We start from the raw sequence: 22,686 nt of genomic DNA on the forward strand, positions 1-22,686 counted from the left end.
AAGCCAGTAATCAAAAAAGTCAAGGCTTTATTCAAAGATAGTACCAGTGAGTATTCTAGGTCAGATAGTAGATTGGGTGCAGACCAGGTTCAATTTAAATAGAGTGATATCCGCTGATAGCGGCCAAGGTAACAGCGGGAGAACGTTAATAAAATAGGGATTTATCTTTGCCTGCCGCTTTTGGGGAGACAAGCTAGTAGTCCTGTAGCACCTCCGGATCTCAGCAACACAGTCCAGGAGGAGCGCTCATAGTGGCAGGACGAGGACTGGAAGGAACGTGCAGCAGGGGCATGCAAACAAGAGCCCCCCCTCGCACTCGCAGTCACTCTGCAACGCTCTGCCCTTCTGATAGAATATAAGAGCGGGCGATGATGGAAAAGAAAAGACGACTCCAAGGCAACAGTAGCAGTAGGTGCCAAAGTTCAGCAAACACATGTCGGGTTTGCCTTTCCTCACAACAATCTTCGTCAATAAGTATATAATGCACACCGGCTTGGTGCTCATTTTATTTTTCATAACACTCATTCTAACATCAAAATGCTTGTACCATTGAAGCAGATATACTTATTAGGATATAGCTTAGAGGATAACAGAATTGTTTCCCGGTCTCAGGCTAAGGCTGGACACACGTATGCTCAGTTCCTAATGCACAGATATCCTAAGAGATATATATATATATTATATATGGGATACATTACTCACCGTAATCGTATTTCTGATGCTTGTATCTGCTTAGATTCACATGCTGTGCATAGGCCGACATCTAGTGGAAGCTGCGGAGTATTACAGTTTGTTTTTCGAAACTCGAAAATGGTCGTCGACACAGGGCGTGCCAGTAATACTATCCCTAGTGTGACGTCCACTGTACCCAAGATCCCTCACGTGTCTAGGATCCTCAGATTGTATTTTTCCTGACATGAGGTAGCATGAGGAGTAGCGTGAGTACAGATAATCCAAGCAGATAGACAGAAAGGTAAGACTATAAGCAATCATGCGCCTTCTCTCAGAGGGGAGGAAGGGTGGGTCGCATATGAATCTGAGCAGATACAAGCATCAGAAATACGATTACGGTGAGTAATGTATTCCTTCTGAGGCTTGTAGAATCTTCTTAGATCACATGCTGTGCATAGATTAGCGAGCAGTACCTGAAGAAGGAGGTGGGATGTGAGAAGGGTCATGAGCAAATAAGTGTCTTAGAACCGCTTGGCCCACTTGTGTATCTGCCTTGGAATGGGTGTCAATGCAGTAATGCTGAGTAAAAGTGTGAATAGAGCTCCAAGTAGCTGCTTTGCAAATTGTGTCAAGGGGTACATGAAGGCTTTAACTACTGGTACTTTCCACCACGAAACTTTGCTATGGGAAGTGGTATAAGCCGACAGGGCTGCCAGGTGTACCTTCAGTGAGTTAAAAACCAATCCTGCATCCAGCAGGTGGAGCATGTATGTAACAATAGTGGAAGGAGTGCAATCAACCGGGTTGATTGATCTACTCTGGCACCAGATAACGAACCTCTTCCACTTGTCAAAGTAAAAGTGCCTTGTGTTTGGTTTCCTAGATTCCTTTAGGATGTCCATACACCTCTGTGGCAAATTGAGATGTCCAAACTCTATGACCTCAGGAGCCATGCTGCCAGGTTCATTGAGTTGGGTTGCTGGTGCACTGTTTGACCTTGGTGCTGGGACAGTAGGTTGTACCAGGCTGGAAGTTTGATGGGCTCGCACACCGCCATCCTGCGTAGGTGTGGAAACCACGGTTGTCTTGCCCACATGGGAGCAACTAGGACGAGCGTCATCGACTCTCTGTTCATCTTGTTCACCACTTTCCTGATGAGAGGAGTTGGTGGAAAAGCATACGCAAACATCCCTGACCAGTTCATCCACAGGGCGTTCCCCTGGGAGTCTGGTTGGGGGAACCTGGATGCAAATCCTGGGCATTGTCTGTTTTCGCTTGTGGCGAATAAGTCTATAGTGGGGAAACCCCACTGAGAGAAGATATTTTCTACGACCTCTCTGTGTAGAACCCATTCGTGTTCCTCTGGGAGGGAGTCTCTGCTCAGAGCATCCGCTAGGGAATTGAGCTCCCCTGGAACATGTCGTGATGACAGGAAGATGTTCCGTCTGAGTGCCCATATCCAGATTTTCTGGGCAAGTTGGACAGATTTGGCGAGCAAGTCCCTCCTTGCTTGTTCAGGTAGAACATGGCTCTTGTGCTGTCCGTCTGGATTTGCACTGACAGGTTTAGTAGGTGGGGCTCGAACGCCTGAAGCGCTCTGAATACTGCCAGAAGCTCTAGCAGGTTGATGTGGTTCTTGGCATCTGAGTGAGACCAGAGACCCTGAGCTGTGTGGCGGAGATGGTGAGCTCCCCACCCCGTCAGGCATGCGTCTGTAGTGACTATTGCCTGTTCCTCGGGATCGTAAAAGGGTTTCACCTGTGCGAGATTCTCTCTTGTCCACCAGTGAAGGCTTTGTACCAGTGTTGGTGAAACGACCACTAGATCGTCCCACTGACCACTTGCCTGAGATCACTGTTTCGCCAACCATTCCTGCATGGGACGCATGCGCAGGCGCGCGTGGGGGACCAGGTAAACGCATTGCTTTGCGTACCGTTATTTGTTGACCGTACTGATAATGCGGAATTTGCAGTAGTATATTCCAAATTCTTTCTTCTGAAGGAAAGGTCCACTCCTCTTGGGTATCTAGGATTGCTCCTAGGAATTGTTTTGAGGTGCTTGGCACTAGGCTTGACTTTTTCTCGTTGATTGAGAAGCCTAACTCGTGAAGGCGGTCGATAGTCCTTTGAATGTTTGTCCTGCAAATTCCTGGGGTTTCCCCCGTTATGAGCCAGTCATCCAGATAAGGGTACACTGGGATTGCCTCCCTGCGTAGGTGTGCAGCCGCCACCGCCAGTACCTTGGTGAATACCCTTGGTGCTGAAGCTATCCCGAAGGGCAGTACCTTGAATTGGTAGTGTCGGCTGTCCACCTTGAAGCGCAAATACTTTCTGTGCGCTGGGAACATGGAAATATGAAAATAAGCATCTTTCATATCCAAGGTTGCCATGTAATCCCCCTTTGTAGCATGGTCATACGAAATTTTTGGGGCTTGACATACTTGTTGGCAGGCCGTAAGTCCAATACTGGGCACATTGTCAAATCTTTCTTTGGCACAAGGAAGTAAGTTGAATAAATACCCTTGTTTACCTGGTGTACCGGGACGAGTTCTATCGCGTCCTTTTCTAGCAGAATGGCGATCTCCTCGAGGAGAATCTTCTGATGTTCTAAAGAGTGTACTCTTTGTCGTGGAGGATGGTTCCGGGGACGCTGCAGTAGTTCTATACAATATCCTGTGGATACTGTTGACAGAACCCATCTGTCTCATGTGATCCCTTCCCAAGCCTGGGTGAAGTTGGAAATGCGTCCCCCTACTGGGGTTGCGTGAGAAGGGACCCTGAACTGAGCGTCACTGCTTTGGTGGAGGCGTGCCGCCTCCCTTGTTGGGGCTGCCTCTGCCTTTACCACGACCTCTCCTATTACCCCTGCCGTAACCCTGGGTAGACTGTTGGTTGTTGTTCCACTGTGTACCCTGCCCTTGGGAATAGGTAGATCCTCTCTGGGAATTTTGGCCGCGTGGGCGATGAAAATTACTATTCCCTCTCTGGTTAGGGGGTTTATTGGTTAACTGGCCAAGGGACTTGAGTGTTTCGTATTCGTCCTTGGCATTCTTCAGTGCGTCTTCGACCGCCTTACCAAACAACAGATCGGTTTCCACCGGTTTGTCCAACAATGATGCCTGGGTTTCTGCCTTAAAACCAGACTGCCGTAACCACGCATGTCTTTTAATAACCGTGCCTTCCGCTAACAATCTGCCTGCGTTGTCTGCGGTGTCGAAGGTTGCTTTCAAAATGCAACCAGACATGGCTCTACCCTCTGAGGAAATCCGAGCTAACTGGCCCTTTAAAGGTTCAGGAGCAGAGGCTATGAGTGCCGCGACTTCTTCCCACTGATGGCAGTTGTAGCTGGCCAACAGGGTGGTGGAGTTTGCAATCCTTGCTTGATAGGCGGACGGTGAGGCTACTTTCCTGCCGAAACCGTATAGTTTTTTGCTCTCCTTGTCGGGAGGAGCTTCGGACGATGACAAGGGTGTTCCAGCACTCTTACGAGTGTTGGTGACAACTAGGGAGTCTGGCTTCAGATGTCCTCTTATATAGAGAGGGTCAGACTGGGCCGCCCTGAAAAGTTTTTCAACCCTGGGATTGACTGCTCTGGTGAGGTTCGGGTTCACCAGGGATGGATCTATTCTCCGCTGAATGGACTTAAGGATAGGGATGGTCTGGGCAACAGTCCTCCTTTCTCCCACTAACTCTTCTGCGAAGTCCCTTTCCTCCTGGACACCGTGGGTGTCAATGTGGAAATGTTCTGCTGCCCGTGCGAGAACCTCGTTTAGGAGGGGTTGGTTATCGACCGGGGAATCTACTCTGTATGTTTCCGGGTCCTCCTCTTCCTCTTCCTGGTCCTCATCATCCCCATAGTAGCCCGTCCCTGTTTGCTCTTCTATCATACCAAATTCTTGGGCCTCATAAAAGGAAGCCTCTCCTTGATACAGTGAGTATGGTCTTGCGTATGGTGTACCTCGAAGGGTTCTGACCTAATCGAGTTTCAAACCGGGGCTTTTTACTCGGGGGGATAGGATCAGTAGAGCCTGAGGGTGTCGCCTCCTGTGGATCATACGAGAGGAAATGTTCTGGATTTTTATCATAAAAATCTGCCAAAGAAGACATTCTTGACATGACCCTATCTATGTCTTCACTGGACCATTTTTTGGAACTGGGAATGACTCTCTCAGCAAGTCTATGGGATTTATCTTGAGTAGCTTTGGTGGTTTTAGACATATCAGCAGACCTGGTTTTGTCTGTCTGTTTAGGGGGAGTGGTGTGTTTCACAGGTGTGGAAGAGTGCAAAGGTTGTTTCTTCTGCTGTTTTCCCCCCTCCCCGTGAGTGGAAAAATGTTTTCCCTGTCCTTTAGTGGCTCCGGAGTTTTTCGACGCCTGGCGTCGAGGATCAGGGGGTGGTGTCCCTGTCCTTCGAGCGTGGGGCCTCGTTGGTTTTAACTGCGGGCTCCGACTCCTGGAGCGCGGCCTGGAGGTGGAAGTCGTCTTCGTCTTCCGACGATCGAACTTCTGTTAGCCTAGGGAGCGAGGCACTCTTGGCAAGAGTGGATGATTGCCTTGAGTCATGCGGCGATCTTGATCGAGAGCGCCCACAGGACACCGAATTGGAATGTTCTGTTTGTGCCTCTTTCCGAGAACTCGACGTCGTCGAGTCTCGGTTGGACTTAGTGTGTTTAGTGTGTGTAGTATGTGAAGCGCTTGTGTCGCCGGGGGTCTTCCCCATAGCCGCCCTGCCGGACGACCTTCCGAGGTCGGGGACCTGCGCTCGGCTGTCTTTCGACGCTGTAATGCCCTCGCCGTCCGAAAGGACGGCGTCGCTGCCGTCGCTGAAGGCGCCCTCCGCTGCCATGGCCGCCTGCCTGGCGTGGTGGGCCCAACGCTTCGTCGAACGGTCCTTAAGTGTCTTAGGTTTAAACCTACTACACGCTCTGCAGTTCGCTTCGGGGTGGTCCCTCGGCAAGCAGAGATTGCACGTGGCGTGCCTGTCCACCCAAGGGTATTTGCGATTGCACTTGGGGCAGAATTGAAAAGGGGTACCCTCCATACGTACCTTGAGGCAGCAGGCTGTTAAGTGTAGGAAATGTATAAGGTGTACCTATATACCAAGAGTGTAGAGTATGTACCACCCCCCACTCTCCCTACTTGCAGGGCCGAGGCCAGAGGCCTTCCAAGGCCCGGGCCGAGGCCAGCGGCCTTCCGAGGCCCAAATCCGTCGTGCAGCAGCCGACGATCGATTTCTTCTCCAGCCGGCGTCGAGTGTCGAAGTTCGACGTTGGGGTGGGGAAGGATGTCAATAGATTATTATTTTTAAATTTTTAGGAAAAGTATGGCTAAGGCCACGGGACTCCGCAAAATGCTTCCGACCAGTATGGCGGAAAAAAACAATCTGAGGATCCTAGACGCGTGAGGGATCTTGGGTACAGTGGACGTCACACTAGGGATAGTATTACTGGCACGCACTGTGTCGACGCCCATTTTCGAGTTTCGAAAAACAAACTGTAATACTCCGCAGCTTCCACTAGATGTCAGCCTATGCACAGCATGTGATCTAAGCAGACTCCACAAGCCACAGAAATATATATATATATATAGAATGATGTCTGGTGCGCCCATCTCTCTTTCAAATTTTCAAATGATTTCCTTGCCGCCAGCACCTCCTCCCTCTCCCTGCACCCCCCCCCCCTCCCCCTTTTAAAACCAAACCCCAGGCACACTTTGCTATTTCAGGGCTTCATTTTTCTCTGGTCCTCTGTGTGAGATGGTAGGATTTTCCACACATTTCTCTGCACTTTGTAATGTGATTTTGAGCTGGTGTGGAAAAATGAATGGACTGTGGTGATACCCATACCTCTACGTGGTGCCACAGAGATCAACATATTAATGTGCTGTACAATTTGCCTAATTTATTTGAATGTTTAAAGTTTGGTATTGCATGTGTTTTGTGTGTGTATATATATATATATATATATATATATATATATATATATATATATATATATATATATATATATATATCCACATCCTCTGATTTTCAAAAGTTTTGTTGCGTTAAATCTGATCACCTTAACTGTCCCTTAACTAAAGTATTTTCAATGATTTTCAAGGGTTTTTATTCAAGGGCCACTAGGCTGTGGTCACTCTACATGTTGCAACAACGGGTTTCTTTAGGGCACACTAGCGATTGCCTTTGGCCATGGCCACTGCACATGTTACACCTATCGGTTTCCTTGAGGCCCCCTAGTATGACCTTTGGCTGTGCCCACTGTATATTTTAATACACTAGATTTCTTTCAAGCCCACTCTTCATGTTGCACTAATAGGTTTCTTTGGGGCCCACTGAGCAGGGCCACTGGCACAAAGACCCATTTCCGCCTGCCTAGTAGATCTGATGACAACAGATGTCCCCCCCAATTCGTTTTTCCCCACAGTTTTCATTCCCCTGATAATCCCCCAATAATTACTACGGTAATCTTGTAGTAATCCCATGCTAAAAACTGTGATAACGCTCTGAAATCGAAAATGAAAAAGTGCTCATAGGCGCTCCCCGTGTTCCTTCTTCCTTGTCCCTAGTTCCCCCCCACCGACCTCAGTTGATTTTTACCTCCCTGGCCCCCTCCCATTACCCCCTTTCTGTCTTTCCTTCGTGTGAGTCTTTTTCTGAGCGTGTCTTCCGTTATTACTGCAGTAATCACACAAGATTACTCCAAAATCCCCCGACAATGTGAAAACATCCAAACTGTAACTGCCTGTTACACCACCACCAACTTCATATGATATCCTCTTTCATTCTCTACACCTCTACCCAAATGTGATTTCAACCTTTTTCCTCCTCCAAATAGCTTTTTTGCCACTTTTAGTTTTCACATTACCCCAATATTACTGCGGTAAACGCTTGCATCGAGCACACAAAATAAATCTTCATTTTCATTTCTGAAAAGTCTCGATGCTGCAAAGCACCATGGGAGATAGCTATCATTTCGGGAGAAGGGTGCACGCCCTTACGCCCCAAACCTGTCCTGGAAATTAAGCCAATGCTTCGTGGCCAAGTGTTTCCTTACTTGGTTCAATTCCATCCAGAGGTTTTTACACTTCGGCGTGATCAGGTTTTGACTTTTTCTCTATGGGAACATAAATGAGAGTAGGCAGAAAACAGCTTTTTTGTGCTTTCTTGGTAACTTTTTCATTTCATTCCGTGACAAACCTTTTCTTTGCAAAATATCACCCAAATCTGTCATGCAAATCAAATGTTACTAGCAATAGAATTTTGTTAGGTAAGTGTGTAAAGCTGGAAATAGATTTACAAAACCCTAATGAGAATAACGTTTTGATTTAGAATCAATGTTAAATACAGCAGAGAACACAATTGGATAAAAATTGAATTAATGGTCATAAGTGAGGCATGTGAGTTTTGGGAGAGAGAGGCAGAAGAATTCAGTGTTGGAGACGTCACTTTAGATTTACATTCAAGATAATGTGCTACAAGTCATTAAGGAACCTAGATCTATTGGTGGTCAGCCCACCTAGCAAGGCAGAACTTAGCAGTATAGTGTGACAAAATCACTTGGCACTCACAGGCAACCAACTCCAACCCCTGGCGGTAGTAAAGGCAAAGCGACCCCTGTCCTCCCACAAATGGTAGTAAAGAAGATGGAAACATATGCTGAATGTTCCAGGATGGTCAAGTAGTGCAAAACATCAGCGAAACTAACACACAACGATTTAAAGGCAGCAGGCCAGAGAAAGACACTTGCAGAATATGTGGGAATATGTTTGTGAGTCCATGCGTGGAACGGGAGTTCGTGTTCAGAGCACATTATCAAAGTAATGCCACTCAAGATCGTGAACATGATCCCAGATAACATCCTTCACAAAAAACGGCAGAAAAAGAGGTAAGGCACTCGCGCTAGTGGCTCAAATACATACCAATGCTTACACTTAACCACGCAAGATGAAAGAGGGGTGGGTAAATTCCTTGTGAACCATGCAGATGGAATACTTGCTCGAAACACCATCTTAATTCCCCTGCCGGATCTTGACATGGCAGAGCCATGCAGGGCCCGGCTACAACATTAACATTACAGAACTCCCATCACAGAGAATTAAGGATAGGAAGGGCATGCCCACATGACAAGGAAGTGCGTCATGCCACCTCTTTAACTTGATCAATTGACCTGCCCGATCATACTTCTCTCTCAAACAAGAATTTGTTAGGAGCATGTTATGTTAAAGATACTTGTACCGAGCACTGTTGCCGCCGGTGTGGTCTCTTGGTATTCTAATGTGTACAAAGGATGGTCAAAACAACAAACAAAATAGGTCTTTACCAAACAAAATAGGATGGATATTCTCTTCATGGTCTGTGTGGTGTCTTGGAAACTTAACCAAAATAAAAGTTTCCCCTGGGGGAATTGAAGTGTACAAACAGGCGCTTAGTACTGTGGTGCAGGTTTCCAGGGGTTTTCTGCCAATGCAGACTTCCAGGAGTTCCCGAACCCATCTCACAGTCTTAGACTTGGATTTTAAAATGTCCTGCCACCTTCATGAGGTTGCGACCCTCCTTGATGAGAGAGAGGTAGAGTTATAGTTTCTGCTCCAGAAGGCCATTGTGCTCCTCCTTGGATATCCCTGTTTTCCGGGGAAACTTGTCTCCTGGCAGAGCCATGGAGGCGTGTCCTCTTGTCTCGCTATGGGCTGAGTCGCTTGGACCTTCCTACCCCTTTTGTCTACGGTCTTGGTCTTCGTCCCCTCCTTCATCGATCTCAACCAGAGATGCCCTCTCTCTGCATTGTGCTTGTTCCTCCTCCACTCTCAAACACCTGCATAGGGCCAGCCAGGCCTGCTGGTACTTTCCTAACCTGGCTGCCCTCTTCACACACCCCCAGATATTCTCTTAACTCCTCTTTTCTATTGCCAAGTACTCCTGGGTGTTCTATCTCCTCCTTATTTTCTCCTACCACGTCTATCTTCTTCTTTTGCCTCCCAACTCTCTACGCCAGTGTTTGTAAGGGTCTCAACCTTCCACCCCCTAATATTCCCCAATTTCCTGTGTTCTCCCACTTCCTCCTTGTATACTCCAACTTTTGCCACTTTCTCGTTATATACTCCAACCTTCTCCTCTTCTTTACCAACCGCCTCCTTACGATCATCCATCTTCTATGTACTGTCCCTACTCTTTAAGTCTCTCTCCCTCCTTCTTCTCCCCTCTGTGCACTTTCTTTTCTGAACAGAACTCTTCACTTTCATATTCTTAGCCTGAATAACCTCTATGCTTCTTTCACCAAACAACAAAAAACAAACAAACAGACAAACAGTTGGGAGCAGGGGGCTGTCAGCAAAGGAAGATAGGAAACTAGGTTCAGCCTGGGTTAAGATTAAATAGGAAAGTTTTTATTTTTTTTTTAAAGAGCTCCAGATTTTCAGCCATGCGTATGGGTCCGGGAAGTACGTTCCATTGTAACGGTGCCTGGGTATTGAAGGAAGTTCCTCCGAAGCGAACCCATTTGTATCTGGCCTGGATAAGTGTCGGGACAGGTGGAGGAGTGGAGTGTCCTTCCGCCTACTTGAGATTTTACCCTATCGTTTAGATAGGCCGGGCAGGCGTTTGTTCTGCATGTGAAAGACAAATTCAAGATCTTATGGGTAAACCTGTGTCATATGGGCAGCCAATGAAGTGCCCTCCTGGGCTCTGAGACATGAGCACATTTGGGCAGTCCCTGGACGGCCCAGCCCGCATTGTTTTGCACAACTTGCAAGGCTTGAATGTTAGATTGCGTGGTGCCCACTAGGAGACTATTAGGCACAGTGTGGTTGATAGTGGTCCGCTGCTTTTGTGTCCTTCATCAGATGCTGCCATCTCTCCTGTTTGCCATTAGGGCAGCCCTCAACATCCCTAAGAAGTCGCATATCTCTGAGACTAGACGTAATCTGCATTGGCTCCCAATAGAGCACAGAATAAAGTTCTTGCCATTACCCACAAAGCCAGGGCTAACCTCGCACCATCCTACATCTCTAACCAACTTACCCCACACACATCTACAAGACCACTTAGAACAGCTCAAGGTAACACTATGTCTATATTGAGATTCAAACTCCATTACTCGGGAGGAGTTTGTTTCCCTGTACAAGCCTCAAAGCTATGGAACACACTACCTGTTCCAATCAGATCTGTAACCTCCTTCAACCTATTTAAACACAACACCAAACGTTGGCTTCATGACCTGGACACATAGACAGCTTAACATCCTAGAGCTTAGATTTACTGCCTACCCACTTTACATATTGTAAATAATATTACTATCTGTCTCACCTTCGGCCCACCGCCTTAATTGCAACATGTATGCTTGTACCTGTAATACCAATGTATGTATTTATTTGTAACCGCAACTATTGTAACTGTTGCCTACTGCTTGCTAATGTAACTGTACTCTTATCTAACATGATCAAAAAACGTATGCGCCCGTATGCCCCTGGGCCTGGTTGCGCTTTATAAATAAACCAAATACAAATACAAATACAAAAAAATATTACATCAGTCAAGTCCGGAATTGACTAGTGCAGTAGCAAGGCACAGTTATTAGCTTGGTAATGAGGCCACACGACGATCGAATAAAGGAGACGTGTGGCCGCAGGGATAATTTCTCATCTAGAATAACCCCAAACGTTTTAAAATACTGGGATGATGCTATCAGCAATGGTGAAATTGGCATACACTGGGGCTAATTTGCAAGGGCGGATTCTGGATGCCACGATCAAGAGCTCCATCTTTTTACAATTCAGGACAAGCGAGTTTCCTGCCATCCAAGCCTGGATGGCATTGTAGATAGAATTTCTAGCAGCCGATTCCTGCTCATACTTCCCACTGAGCTGGAAAACGACCTGGGTATCATCGGCATAGTATGTATACCAGACTCCCAGAGCGTCCAGCATGTTTTAGAGGGGTCGAATGCAGATATTAAATAAAGTAGGGGACAGACAGGAACCCTGTGGGACACTGCATGTTTGGAGAATGGGGTTGGAGACTTCCTCAGCTACTTACACTCGGTCAGTTAGAGGACCAGGGAATGAGGAGATCCACTAGCATGCAAGGGAGGAACAGTGAGCAACCTCCCCCAGGGGTGTCACCCAGAGAGGGTGGTCCACCACATCAAAGGCCACAGAGAGGTCCAGAAGCATCAGCAGGGCGGGATGACCATTATCCACCATGCCAGTCCAAGGTGGATTTAAGGTCCAGAATGGCGGTTTCCATCCCATGCTGAGCTCTGAACCCTGATTGGCTTGAGCCAAGAATCTTGTGGTCTTCGATATGCTTTTGTAACTGAAGGTAATCCCATTTGTCCATGATCTTCAGGACGAAGGGTACATTCGTAATAGGCCGGTAATTATCAGTGACATGTGGGTCAATATTGTTTTTTTTCAACAAAGGTGTAATCCAGGCCTTCATCCCCTTGAGCCTCTTCTTTGCTTCTTTGAGCACTACCCTCTGTACTACTTGAACTGTACTTCTTCACTAAGTTGGGCGTCAGCCTGACTCCTTCCACTTCACGATTCTTCACCCCTTTCAGTACCACCCTCCTGCACACTACTTTCGAATGTATTGATTTCTAGATCTCTCAAACGTGTTTACCCTTCTGGCCACCTTCTTCATCCCTTTGGGCACCCTCTCCCCCACTTCCTAGCTCACTGGTCTCAATATCTCTCCCACCTTCTCAACCCATCTGAGCACCTTCTCCACCTCTTGGGGAATCACCACCTTTTGCAATAATGTCACCCTCGTTTGCCTCCACTCTCCTACTCTTTTCCTCTTGCTCTAGCTCTTTTGAGTCCTTGGTGTGTTCTCACAGGTCTCCTCCAGCTCCTATAATCCTACATCACCCAACCTCCTGGACCTCTCCTCCAGCCTCCTGGGTCTTCCTCAAGCTCTTGCTCTCTCCTCCAACCTTCTCCAAACTCCTGTCTCCACTCTCCAGTTCCCAGCCCCTTTTTCAAAAGCTTAACACTGCCAGACTTAGTTGTGGGCTTTTAAGGGATTTATCAACACCTTCAGACTCTCTCTGTTGAAAGGGAACACAGGTGTGTTAGCTGGGATTGGAATTGGCTGTTGGGTTATGCCCCTGGGTTTTGCTTAAAACCCTGGTGTGAGACTTGGGATTGGCTCATCTCACCCTTGGGTGGTCCAGTCTCGACATGAAACTGTTTGCAGTCTAGATACCACAACCCCAGAAGCCAACGGCACAAAACCACAACGTACTGCATCTCAAGCTTCCAATGTAGCAGTATCCAGACAGCTAGAAGGAGGCAGCCGGAGGCCAGAGATAACAATAGTTAAGTGCGGTGGGTGAAATGAGGCGGATCAGCACCGTGCAGTGGCGAGGGGTGCAGTCGGAACCTCCCAAAAGTGACTGGCACAGAGGCCAGGTCAAAAGCCCATCTTTGCGGATGGGGCCTTCTACCTGGAATCTGCAGGGCAGCCATTTGTAATCGCCCTTTAAACCCCGAACTTTGTGAAACCCTCAGGCCCTGCCTTACAGTCTCTCTCTGGGTAGGGAACTCAGGTGCGTCTCTTCAGGCCACTGGTGGAGGGATTGCCTTGTGGGCCCCACCTCCTGAGGATCACTTCCTGTTCTTATATGGGACATGGGGCAGGCTAGTCCCTCCTCTTGGGTGTTCCTTTAACTAGTTGTGAGGTCTTGCCCATGCGGCAAAGGGGATGACTACCTTAGCCTATCTGTTCATAACTGTCTGAGAGTAGAAGCATTGTGCAGTGGATGGATGGCTGAGTGGCAAGTTTCCAGTCCTAATTCAGGTTCCTCACCTTCCCTGTGTATGTATATATGGGTGACCGGCATCTCTGAGTAGAAGCTGAGCATCCGTATGCTGCTAGTTCTGCAGGAGTGCCGTTCCTAAATTCCATTAAAGGGGCTGGATTGACTGTGTGGTAATGTGATGCCCCCTGCCGTAAGACAAGTTTTAAGTGGGGGTGCCCATTGGATCCCCCCATACCATCATCCGCTAGCTTGGGGCAGCCATTGACTCCATTCGTCACCCCCCTGGAGGTGCCCAGAGTGAGGTAGGGGACGTTATCACAGTCCAAAGAGCTAGGACCAATTAGTACCAGAGAAGTAAGGAATGAGCAAGTAAATCAGAGCCATTATTGCCTCCAATCATCCTATTATCCACAGTATAAAAGGGGGCAGTGATCACCTGACTTTGAGGAGAAACAGGCCAGGGATCCCTAGTAGTGAGATTGTGGGAGGAGCAGGAAGAGATGTAGCAGATAGGTTATAAGGGTCACCTGGGTCAGATCTAGTGAACAGAGCTACTGAACACCCAGGGAACCACAGGGGTAAGGAGGACAGGTCTGGACCCCAGGCTATGGTTCATGCCGAGGGCCTGAGTACAGAGGCTGCATGGCCATAAGGAGATCGGTAGATGAGGTGGCAGTGCTAGACAGGGGCAGAATATCCATTAAAGTCGGTGAAGCAAGTCAGGGGTGCATTCCCTAAAGTTTCTGAAGTGACTCAGGGGCTCTATATCCCTAGAGGTTACTGCAGAAAGAAAGGGGATCCTTATCACCTAATGTTTGGTGGAGCGAGTTGACTGCTGGTGCCCCAGGACTATAGTACAAGGTCTGGAAATTAGTCTAGTCAAGGGTGGAAGTGGTTAGTTCATCAGTATCACTCGCATGGGCTCCACAGCAGGCAAGAAGGTTGACGGTGGAAATCCTATCCAGAAGGGCCCATGTAGGGTGGAATACATACCCATGCGGCCTAAAGTAGGACAACAATGGACAAGAGGGAACGCTAGAGCAGGAATGGGAACTACAAGTCTATCCAACTAAAAAACTGAAAGACTGTGTAGGCCAAGTGGTCCAACCATGACACGGGGCATCTCGACGTTCCAAGAGGCGACACAGTCAAGCACCAATGCCAGGAAACGACCAAGGTCCCGGAGGACTAGACTCCACCAAATACAAAGAAGGGTGCTGGGCTGCTAATATTATCTGAGAATGTGTGTAGCTTTGTTGGGCACCATCCTGGGTGTGATCACTGAGGACCTGTGATTTGTAGTATAGGTGACAAACTTTTGGGGCACAGGATAACGGGTCCTTATAGAATAGGTGGTTCATTCTATTGGTTTTCCCATTCTGACATATTTTGATGATAGAGAACAACCCATTTTTATTGTATAGAGGTACTGGAGGAGTTTGCCATACACTTCCCATCCCTAAAGCATAGAAGGGAACTCAAGATGTAACGGACCAATGGCAAATGTAAGTCAGGCCCTCACCATGAATGACAGACTACTTTTATTCATGTAAAAAACTTTCTTTGCAAAATTAGCAGAATTTTTGGTTTTCTGTGGAAAATGCACAAAATGTTTTTCGGTCTACGATTTTGCATCAAGCTTTTCTTACATAAACTCATTATTTAAATACACACCATGAGTAGAATTATGGCTACTGTTGTACAGAATGGCCAGGGCCAGATTATCAAAGCAATGTAGCACTGATTTTTCTACTTAGATAATTGGGAATTGAGTTAACAGATTTATATTATCTAAAAATGTTTTCAAGCGGGCAAAAATGAAAGTTTTACTTTGTATGTTTGATGAATAACATCAAAAGAAATGTAGCAAACCGATTTCTTTTTATGTTATGCAGCAAACATAGTACGAAAAACAGCAGGGGTTATTTTTGCCCCAATGCAAATGTTTGCTCCATTCTATATTAGCAAAGCATTTTCTCACTTTTCGAACTTGTGCAAATGTTTCATAATTTGTCCCCAGACATAAAATGCTGATGGGGAACTTTGCTTAAATGAGGCACTGTGCAAATTCATCACCTGTAGGCCCATGGTGAGACACTGTGCAGGTTAATGGGCAGGCGGTGCTTCTTGTCGGCAGGGCCTCGTCCTCCAGCGGGGCAACTTATGTTCTCCTTGCCCAGGGGCTCCAGCTGCAGCGTGTGGTGGAAGGCACTGAGCATGCCTGCCGTGAGCCGTCCATACAGCTGTTCCAGCAGCTCCTCTGGCCGGTCAGCGCAGTTCCGCACTCGAGACACCGGCGGCCGCTTAACCACCCGGACTCCTTCTAGTGCCCCTTGGTGCTGCGCGAGTGGGCAAAGCAGGATGCTGGCCAGCACCAGCCAGACCTGCAAGACATCATATGGAAGCATAAGTGCCTTCAGAGAGGGTGTGAGGCACCATTAAGTGCACAACACAGGGCTTCAACTGTACAGTGAGAGTCTGTGATGATGGACCCAAGATAAGGCACTGTGCGCACGGACTCGTGGTGCCACAGATTCCACCCCACGTGCCCCCGCCACTAATACGGCGGGCTACCAAACAACTGTTGCCAGTTTAAAAGTAGCTTCTGTCACTGGGTTCCCTAATCCCAATACAGAATGGGAAAGCAAATGCCAAGCGAATTTTTATAAAGTGGTTAAATAAACAGAAAACAAGCCATAAAGACGGTGGGAGAAAACGCAATAGAAACCAGAAACAACATTATACAGTTATATCTAAAATAGTGTTTAATCTTTTTACGTATACATTATATATTTGTTTATCTATGGCCCAAAGCCACAATACTTCTGGGGGGACGCCCTGCTTAATTAATCAGGGCGATGAAGGCCCCCCACCCCTCAATCCTCGCGCCTCTGCATCTGTCATTCATTTAGACTAGGATTAACGCGCTGCCGAAAAAGCAAAGGAAACGCTCCGTAAAGGACTGCAAGGGTACATCTCCAGATGGGAAGAGTCTGTCAGCGACGTTTCATATTTCTGGACTGGGACATTTGGTTTACTGAAAAAATAACCCACACAGAGAGCTTGTCATTACAAGTTTCTCTGGCATTTAATAAAATGTCATGCGAGCAGATTCCTCTCACCTTGTCATGGTGCATTTTGCGGGCCGCGGTTCGGCAAAGGTGGCGCAGAGACTGGCAGGCGACGACGGCTGGTACCTCTCCTCAGGCAAACTTCTCGCCACTGACTCAGTGAAGCGACTGCAGGAAACGCTGGAAAATTGCCCCGGTGAGCACGGTCCCCCTCGGCCCCTAATACCGAAAACATTTTACGCAGGCATTTCCAGGGCTCGGCTCACCTCTCGAGAGCTCCTCTGCTGGGCCTGGAGGGCTGGAGATTTATTTTTTTCGAGCGGGAGGAGAGGAAGGGCGAACGTCTCTGAGGCGAGCCACTGACTGAGCTCACAGCTCTCGGGGTAGGAGGCTGGGACACATATAGGCCCCCCTTCTGTCCAGGAAAGCGCCACGCGTTGCCGGGGAGCTGCGGCGTACAACACAGGACTCAGCTGACACTGCCTGCCGGCCATTAATTCCCACACGCTTGGGGATACACTAACCCAAACACTCTCATGAATGCTCTGCTGTTGTGCAGCTGGATATGAGAAAGAAGCACTCACGCTGTGGGCGCCACTGTTCAAAGAAAATGAGCGGGACACGTAGCTATTCATGCCTGCCAGTTTAGATGGAGTGAACTGTGCGATTTATTTTAACACACGTAGATATCGCTTCTTGCTACCAAAAGCCAGGCTGTAGCCTAGCCCAGCAGGCAGGACCAAAGCTGTAGGAGTAGAGCAAGGCAGAAAGGAGAACGCCAAAGTGTGCGTTTAAAGTGTTTCTTGAAAGTAACCTAGCTGCAACAGCCCAAACTAGGCCCCTCGACCCCCTTCGAGTACCACTTCATTCTGCGTCCCTGCTGGTCTCAACCTCGTTTTGGCCCCAAATGCCACCTGCCCCCGTAATAATGTCACCTATACTCATATTGTGTGAGGAAAAGGCTGCAGCTGCTTTATTAGGCAGGAGGTAACTTACAGGTGTTCCGCTTTCGGCAGTGCAGCATCAGGATTCTGCTCTGAGCTGGTGCCCTTACACATTTTTACTTTCCCCAGGCGATCTCCTCCTACGACCATCAGGTTACTAAAACTCTTACACATTTACACGTTGCCCAGGTGCTTTGACCTCTTTCACGGTCCTCATTCCCCAGGTCCCCTATCCACTTAAACAATTGCCCATGTGTCTTGAACTCTTACTACATCTCTTCCACCTATCCCCAAGCGCCTTGACCTCTTCCTCACTCCCCAGGTCTCCTGACCACTTACACAATTCCCTGTTCCCGGCTGCTTTGATCTCTTACTCATTACCCCAGTCTGTGGACCTATTATGCCCTTCCCGGTTACCTAGGTGCCGTAATCTCTTATCCAGTGCCCATTCCCCGAGGTTTCTTGTCATCTTACCCAGTTGCTCCATCCCTGAAGTTCCCCATGTGTCCTGCCCTTGCCCCCTTAACGTTTCCCTGTTGCTTATAATCTTACCACTTGCTTGCTCCCCCTCGTGGAGTTGCCTTTTAACCCATCGTTCCCCCGGATCGTTGTCCGCTTCTATGCTTTCCTTGCGTCCAAGACTCTCTGGACCACTCATCTGGTCCTTGGGTTCAATCGTTTCTTGACCTCTTCACGCCTCTCTGGGTTTCCCCTACTCTCACCCTCTCTCATACCACTTTCCCTGTCTCTTTTGTTTCCGACCTCTATGTCCCCTAGTACTTCCCCCAGCTAACGTACCAATTTTGCAATGCCTTCTGAACCCCTGCCGCTTGCTCAACCGCACTTGTTTTCCCGCTCACTTCTACCTTTATGCTTGATAGCCCTTCTACCTCCTGCCCTAGTCCCGCCACTTTAGTTTTTCTTTCCATTTCTTCACTTCACTTTGCTTTACTTCACATTACTTTGCATTACCGGCACAGTACTTCACTTTACTTCGCTTCACTTCACAGCACTTCACCGTACCTCCCTTACTTCACTTTTCTACACTCTACTGTTCTTACTTCACCCGTATTCACTTTACTAGAATCCACTTCACTTCACTCTACTTTCCTCAATGTTGCTCTACACCTTCCTCCCCATGTACCAGCCAGAGGATATGAATAGGACATCTGGCCAGCTAATGTGTCAAAAGTGAGGAACTAACCAGAGTGCCACCAGGAAACCGCCAGCTGAAAGGTAAAGCAGACAGGATATGATCAGGAGCACAAGAACGATGATATTTTAAATAACCCACTTTAGTAACAAGCGACGTACCTGTGGTATGAGAAAGTACGGCACAACTTTGGACAGTGTAGACAGCAGGTAGTCAGCACAAGAAAGGGGTACTCCCGGACGGAACAAGGGCGGAATCTAAGTGAAGGGAGAGTCCCAGGCGGGAAAAAGGGTGCAAATGGGAATGGGAAAAAGGAGAGTCAGGAACAAAAGCCAGAGCAAAAGCAAGGTCCAGAAGAATAATCCAGGAGAGTCTAAAAATCCAAAGAGCCAAAAAGCTCACAATCTGAAAGGGTAATCAAAAGGCAGTCCAATGTCTATATGCAAAAAGTTCTACATCCAGGAAGTATAACTCCGGGTCCAAAGCGCCAAATCCAGGGAGATACCAAGGCAATCCAAAGTCAGGCAAACAAAGGGTCCAAAACACGGGTAATCAAGACAGCAAAACAGAAACAAGAAGCACGGACATACCCTGCAGAGCAGGTGCGAGGCAGTGTTCTCTGTTCCGGAGTCACATGATTGGAGCTAGACGTCACGTGACCCATGAACGGAAAACGTGGAGTTTGCTGACGTTCCAGGGCTGTGCAGCAGTCAAGTTGGTGATGCCGCAGGATACCGGGAAGACGCCATGGGCGGCGTGACCAGGGAAGCAGTCTCTTGGGGGCGGCTGGGCTCTGCAATGTATTTAATTCTGCTTCAAGACAGGGCCCTACCAGGCCTCGCTTCTCTCCTGACCACAGTCATATTCCAGGCCTCACCTCCCCCTCCCAACATTGTGCTAATTCTGCCGTATCAGAGATGACTCTTCAATGCGTGAAGGAACTAGACACAAAAAAGATCAGTTGGTCACATTAAATTGGAAAATGTGATCATTTTAATCACACAGGAGGTGTAATTCACTGGTGCAGACATGGACTTCGGTAATGTTCATCAAAGTATAAAATGAACGGAGAGGACCAGTTCCTTTTGTACATTTGTGCAAAAGAGGTCCACCAGTGCAATTTTCCTCTTCTCCACCACATATTGATGAGGGAAGGTCGAAATGAGGCTCTGTCCCCCAACCCGCCAAACACCCACACCGGAAGAAAAACCACAGACAATATATCCGCCGATAGCACAAACCCTTACTGACCCCCACCGCACCTCCGATGGGCAAGTACAACGAAAGATATCCTCTCAGCCAACCCAATCACCCAAGAGTAGTGCGAACATTACGCAAGATGGACAAAACCCCGCAGGAGAAAATCAAAGACAACTCCATCAACAGTCTCGACTAAAAGTGCCAAGAAGTCACAAACCTAGCCGTTAGAGGCGACAAGACATAGTAGCATTAGACACAAAGCACACGTGCCATCTGCACATGGGGACACAACCACGCACCCACCTACACGAAGAAAACAGGCGTACAGTTCTATTAGCCAGAGGACAGTAACATATACATACTGGCTGCACGTTTATTTTTTTGCCCCTAGCTTGCTGCAGCAACGCGGAAACCGCTAGAAGCAAAGAAGAGATTGTGTAAATGCTTGCAGATGTTTACGCATCTGACACCTGACATGGGAGGGCCAGCAGAATAACCTCCATCGGAGCCGCTATAAGGGGACTACCACTCGAGGACCAATGGGGTCTGGCGATAGGTTTGCTGGAGAAGGGCCCAGGTAGTGACGCCATTGTGACGTAGATTTGCCTAAAAACCGGCCTGTGAGCCATGTTTCAATGAGTGTGTGCCTCGACTCCTATCCATGCACTATCCCTGTTGGTTTCTGGCTGCAATAAACCACAGTTGAACTTGTTACCTGCCTGGACATTCGTTCCTTTTGGGAAAGGGGAAGGAGTTAGGCCTTCCGTGAGTTTGGAGTCTGCAAACTCCTAGCAGCCCACCCTGCATGCCTGGTAGGTCTCCCTAACAATTTGGTAGCAGAGGATGGTTTGAGGGGTCAGCCCGGCCATACGCTGCCTCCTTCGCCACCGGACCTGAAAGGCTGTGGGACTTTCACGGGTATTGTGAGAAGAACCCGGAAAACGCTAACCGGAGAAAGGCCATCGGGAGCCGTTTGGAAATTATCCCGCCCACAATCAGTGAAGTGTCTGAGGCAGACCGGAAGGGTAAGGCGAGTGGTTGTCGGGGTCCAGACAATTAGCAATGTGGGCATAAGGGAGGGTGTGGAGTAATTGTTGGGAGGAGGGAGGCATTGTGGACAGCATCAGCCGCTGGCATCTGGGCACATTTCTCACATAGGTTGCAGGGGTACAGAGGCAATAATAATTTACAGGTTGCAATTTACAATAAGAGGCGAGCATAGATATACAAAAAACTTTACATAATTACATAGGTGTATTTCTTGCAGATTTCAAGAGGAGCTGTTTGTATAGGTTAGGTAATTTACAAATTGTATGTGTGTCAGAGAGCACGGTATCCAGTCTATCCATCGAAAACTTTGATGCAAAGACTATAAACCAAACAATATACGAATACTTAATGAATGAAGATGTGATTGAAGGGTCAAAGTGAACATACATGCAAATACAAAGAAAGTAAACACTGAGAAGATAAGTGAGAAGAGATGCAGATGTATATATGCAGAAAAACAAGGTAGATGAGACACATAGAAGCGTGCTAAACAAAGAAAATAGAACGCAAGTAAAGCAGGCATGTTCAGAAAATGGACGTCGCCTTCATATAATAGTAAGCGAGAAGCCTCCCGCAGAAAAAAACCAAGGCTGCATAGCTGACAAGCACAGGAATACAAATTTGTGCAGGAACACAGAATATTTGTTTGCCTCAGAATCAAGGATGCCACAGCAAGAGGCAATTACAAGAATTGAAAGGAGTAGAAGAGGATAAGCTGACAGTTATCTTAGATTATGTAAAGGAGAGAACATTTGTGAGTGTCAAGTATTGTACAATTAAAGACATGAAAAGCACATGCAGAGCGGAGCAACCAAGTCACCAGAAGCTGAGGAGAGTTATAACACCCAATATAATTGAATCAAATAGCTTAAATAAAAGGGCAGGATGAACAAAATCATGGTCTCCTTACACATGGCCTATTACACAGTGATCATTCTCTCCATGGGAGGTTCCCCTTTCTTAAGAGGAGATTCCATCTCCACGCCCCAACTCATTTGACATTTCTTCTGAAGGGGAGCCAGGCATCTTAGGGAATAAACACTGCAGAATTCTTGGGCACAATGATGGAACCCCTTCTGTTTGACACTTCCTTGCAGGTTGTCTATGGGTTTCCCTTATCCCACTGACATGGACTTCCAATTTTTGATTTTATATCTATCTGTTTGTATTTATTCTAATTTGATGTTTTGCATACTTCGCACAACTTCTTTCTAACGTGAAGATGCCTTCTCTGAGGTGAATAAATGCTCTATCGAATCAATAAATGAAAATTACATATCCACATCAAATTTAACCAAGGGTTGTGGACATATTACTTGGGTACAGGGTTACAATCCATTTATGACAGCCAGGTGAGTGTACAATGGCTAGGCTGAGTCAGTTCTAACGCAGTAGTTTCAAAGCATAGATATGCAGAGATATGACATCAAAACATTATTTTTCCCAAGATGCAAGATGGTTAGAGAATTCCTAGATTTGAGAATGTTGAAAGCTAACCAGTATTGCAAAATAGATCAATCTATTATGCAACATCATAATAGAGGCATACATTTACCCTTCAGTCCTATATCCTAGATGATCAAGAGAAAAATCTCCTTTTTTTAATTGATTTAGTTGAAAAAAAGATTCAACCTTCCAATACACAAAATGTCATTATAAAATCACAAAATTAATACATTTCATTATAAAATTACAACAATACTACATCCTTTGTAAACATTTTGACATATATCAATAAAGAAATATAGTATTTTAGAAAAATATGTTACATTTCAATACCATTTCTTTGGCATTAGTCTACTCTTGCTTAAAATCTGATAAATAATTCACAATAGC

The 22,686-nt window shown here is 47.1% G+C and overlaps 1 protein-coding gene across 1 annotated transcript in view; it reads right to left on the reverse strand.

The window, feature by feature from the left end:
* Positions 1-17,026, reverse strand: part of IL17D (interleukin 17D) — a 243,031-nt gene extending 226,005 nt beyond the window's left edge. The window contains exons 1-2 of the mRNA XM_069639304.1: positions 16,555-17,026; positions 15,509-15,816 (exon numbers count right to left, since the gene is read on the reverse strand). Coding sequence (XP_069495405.1) covers positions 15,509-15,816; positions 16,555-16,569 — 323 coding nt within the window. The 5' untranslated portion in view covers positions 16,570-17,026. The remainder of the gene's footprint in view (positions 1-15,508; positions 15,817-16,554) is intronic.
* Between the last annotated feature and the right edge of the window lie 5,660 nt (positions 17,027-22,686).

The sequence above is a fragment of the Ambystoma mexicanum genome, chromosome 7q, assembly GCF_040938575.1.
Source record: "Ambystoma mexicanum isolate Mex_15411 chromosome 7q, UKY_AmexF1_1, whole genome shotgun sequence".
NCBI classification, from domain to species: Eukaryota; Metazoa; Chordata; class Amphibia; order Caudata; family Ambystomatidae; genus Ambystoma; species Ambystoma mexicanum.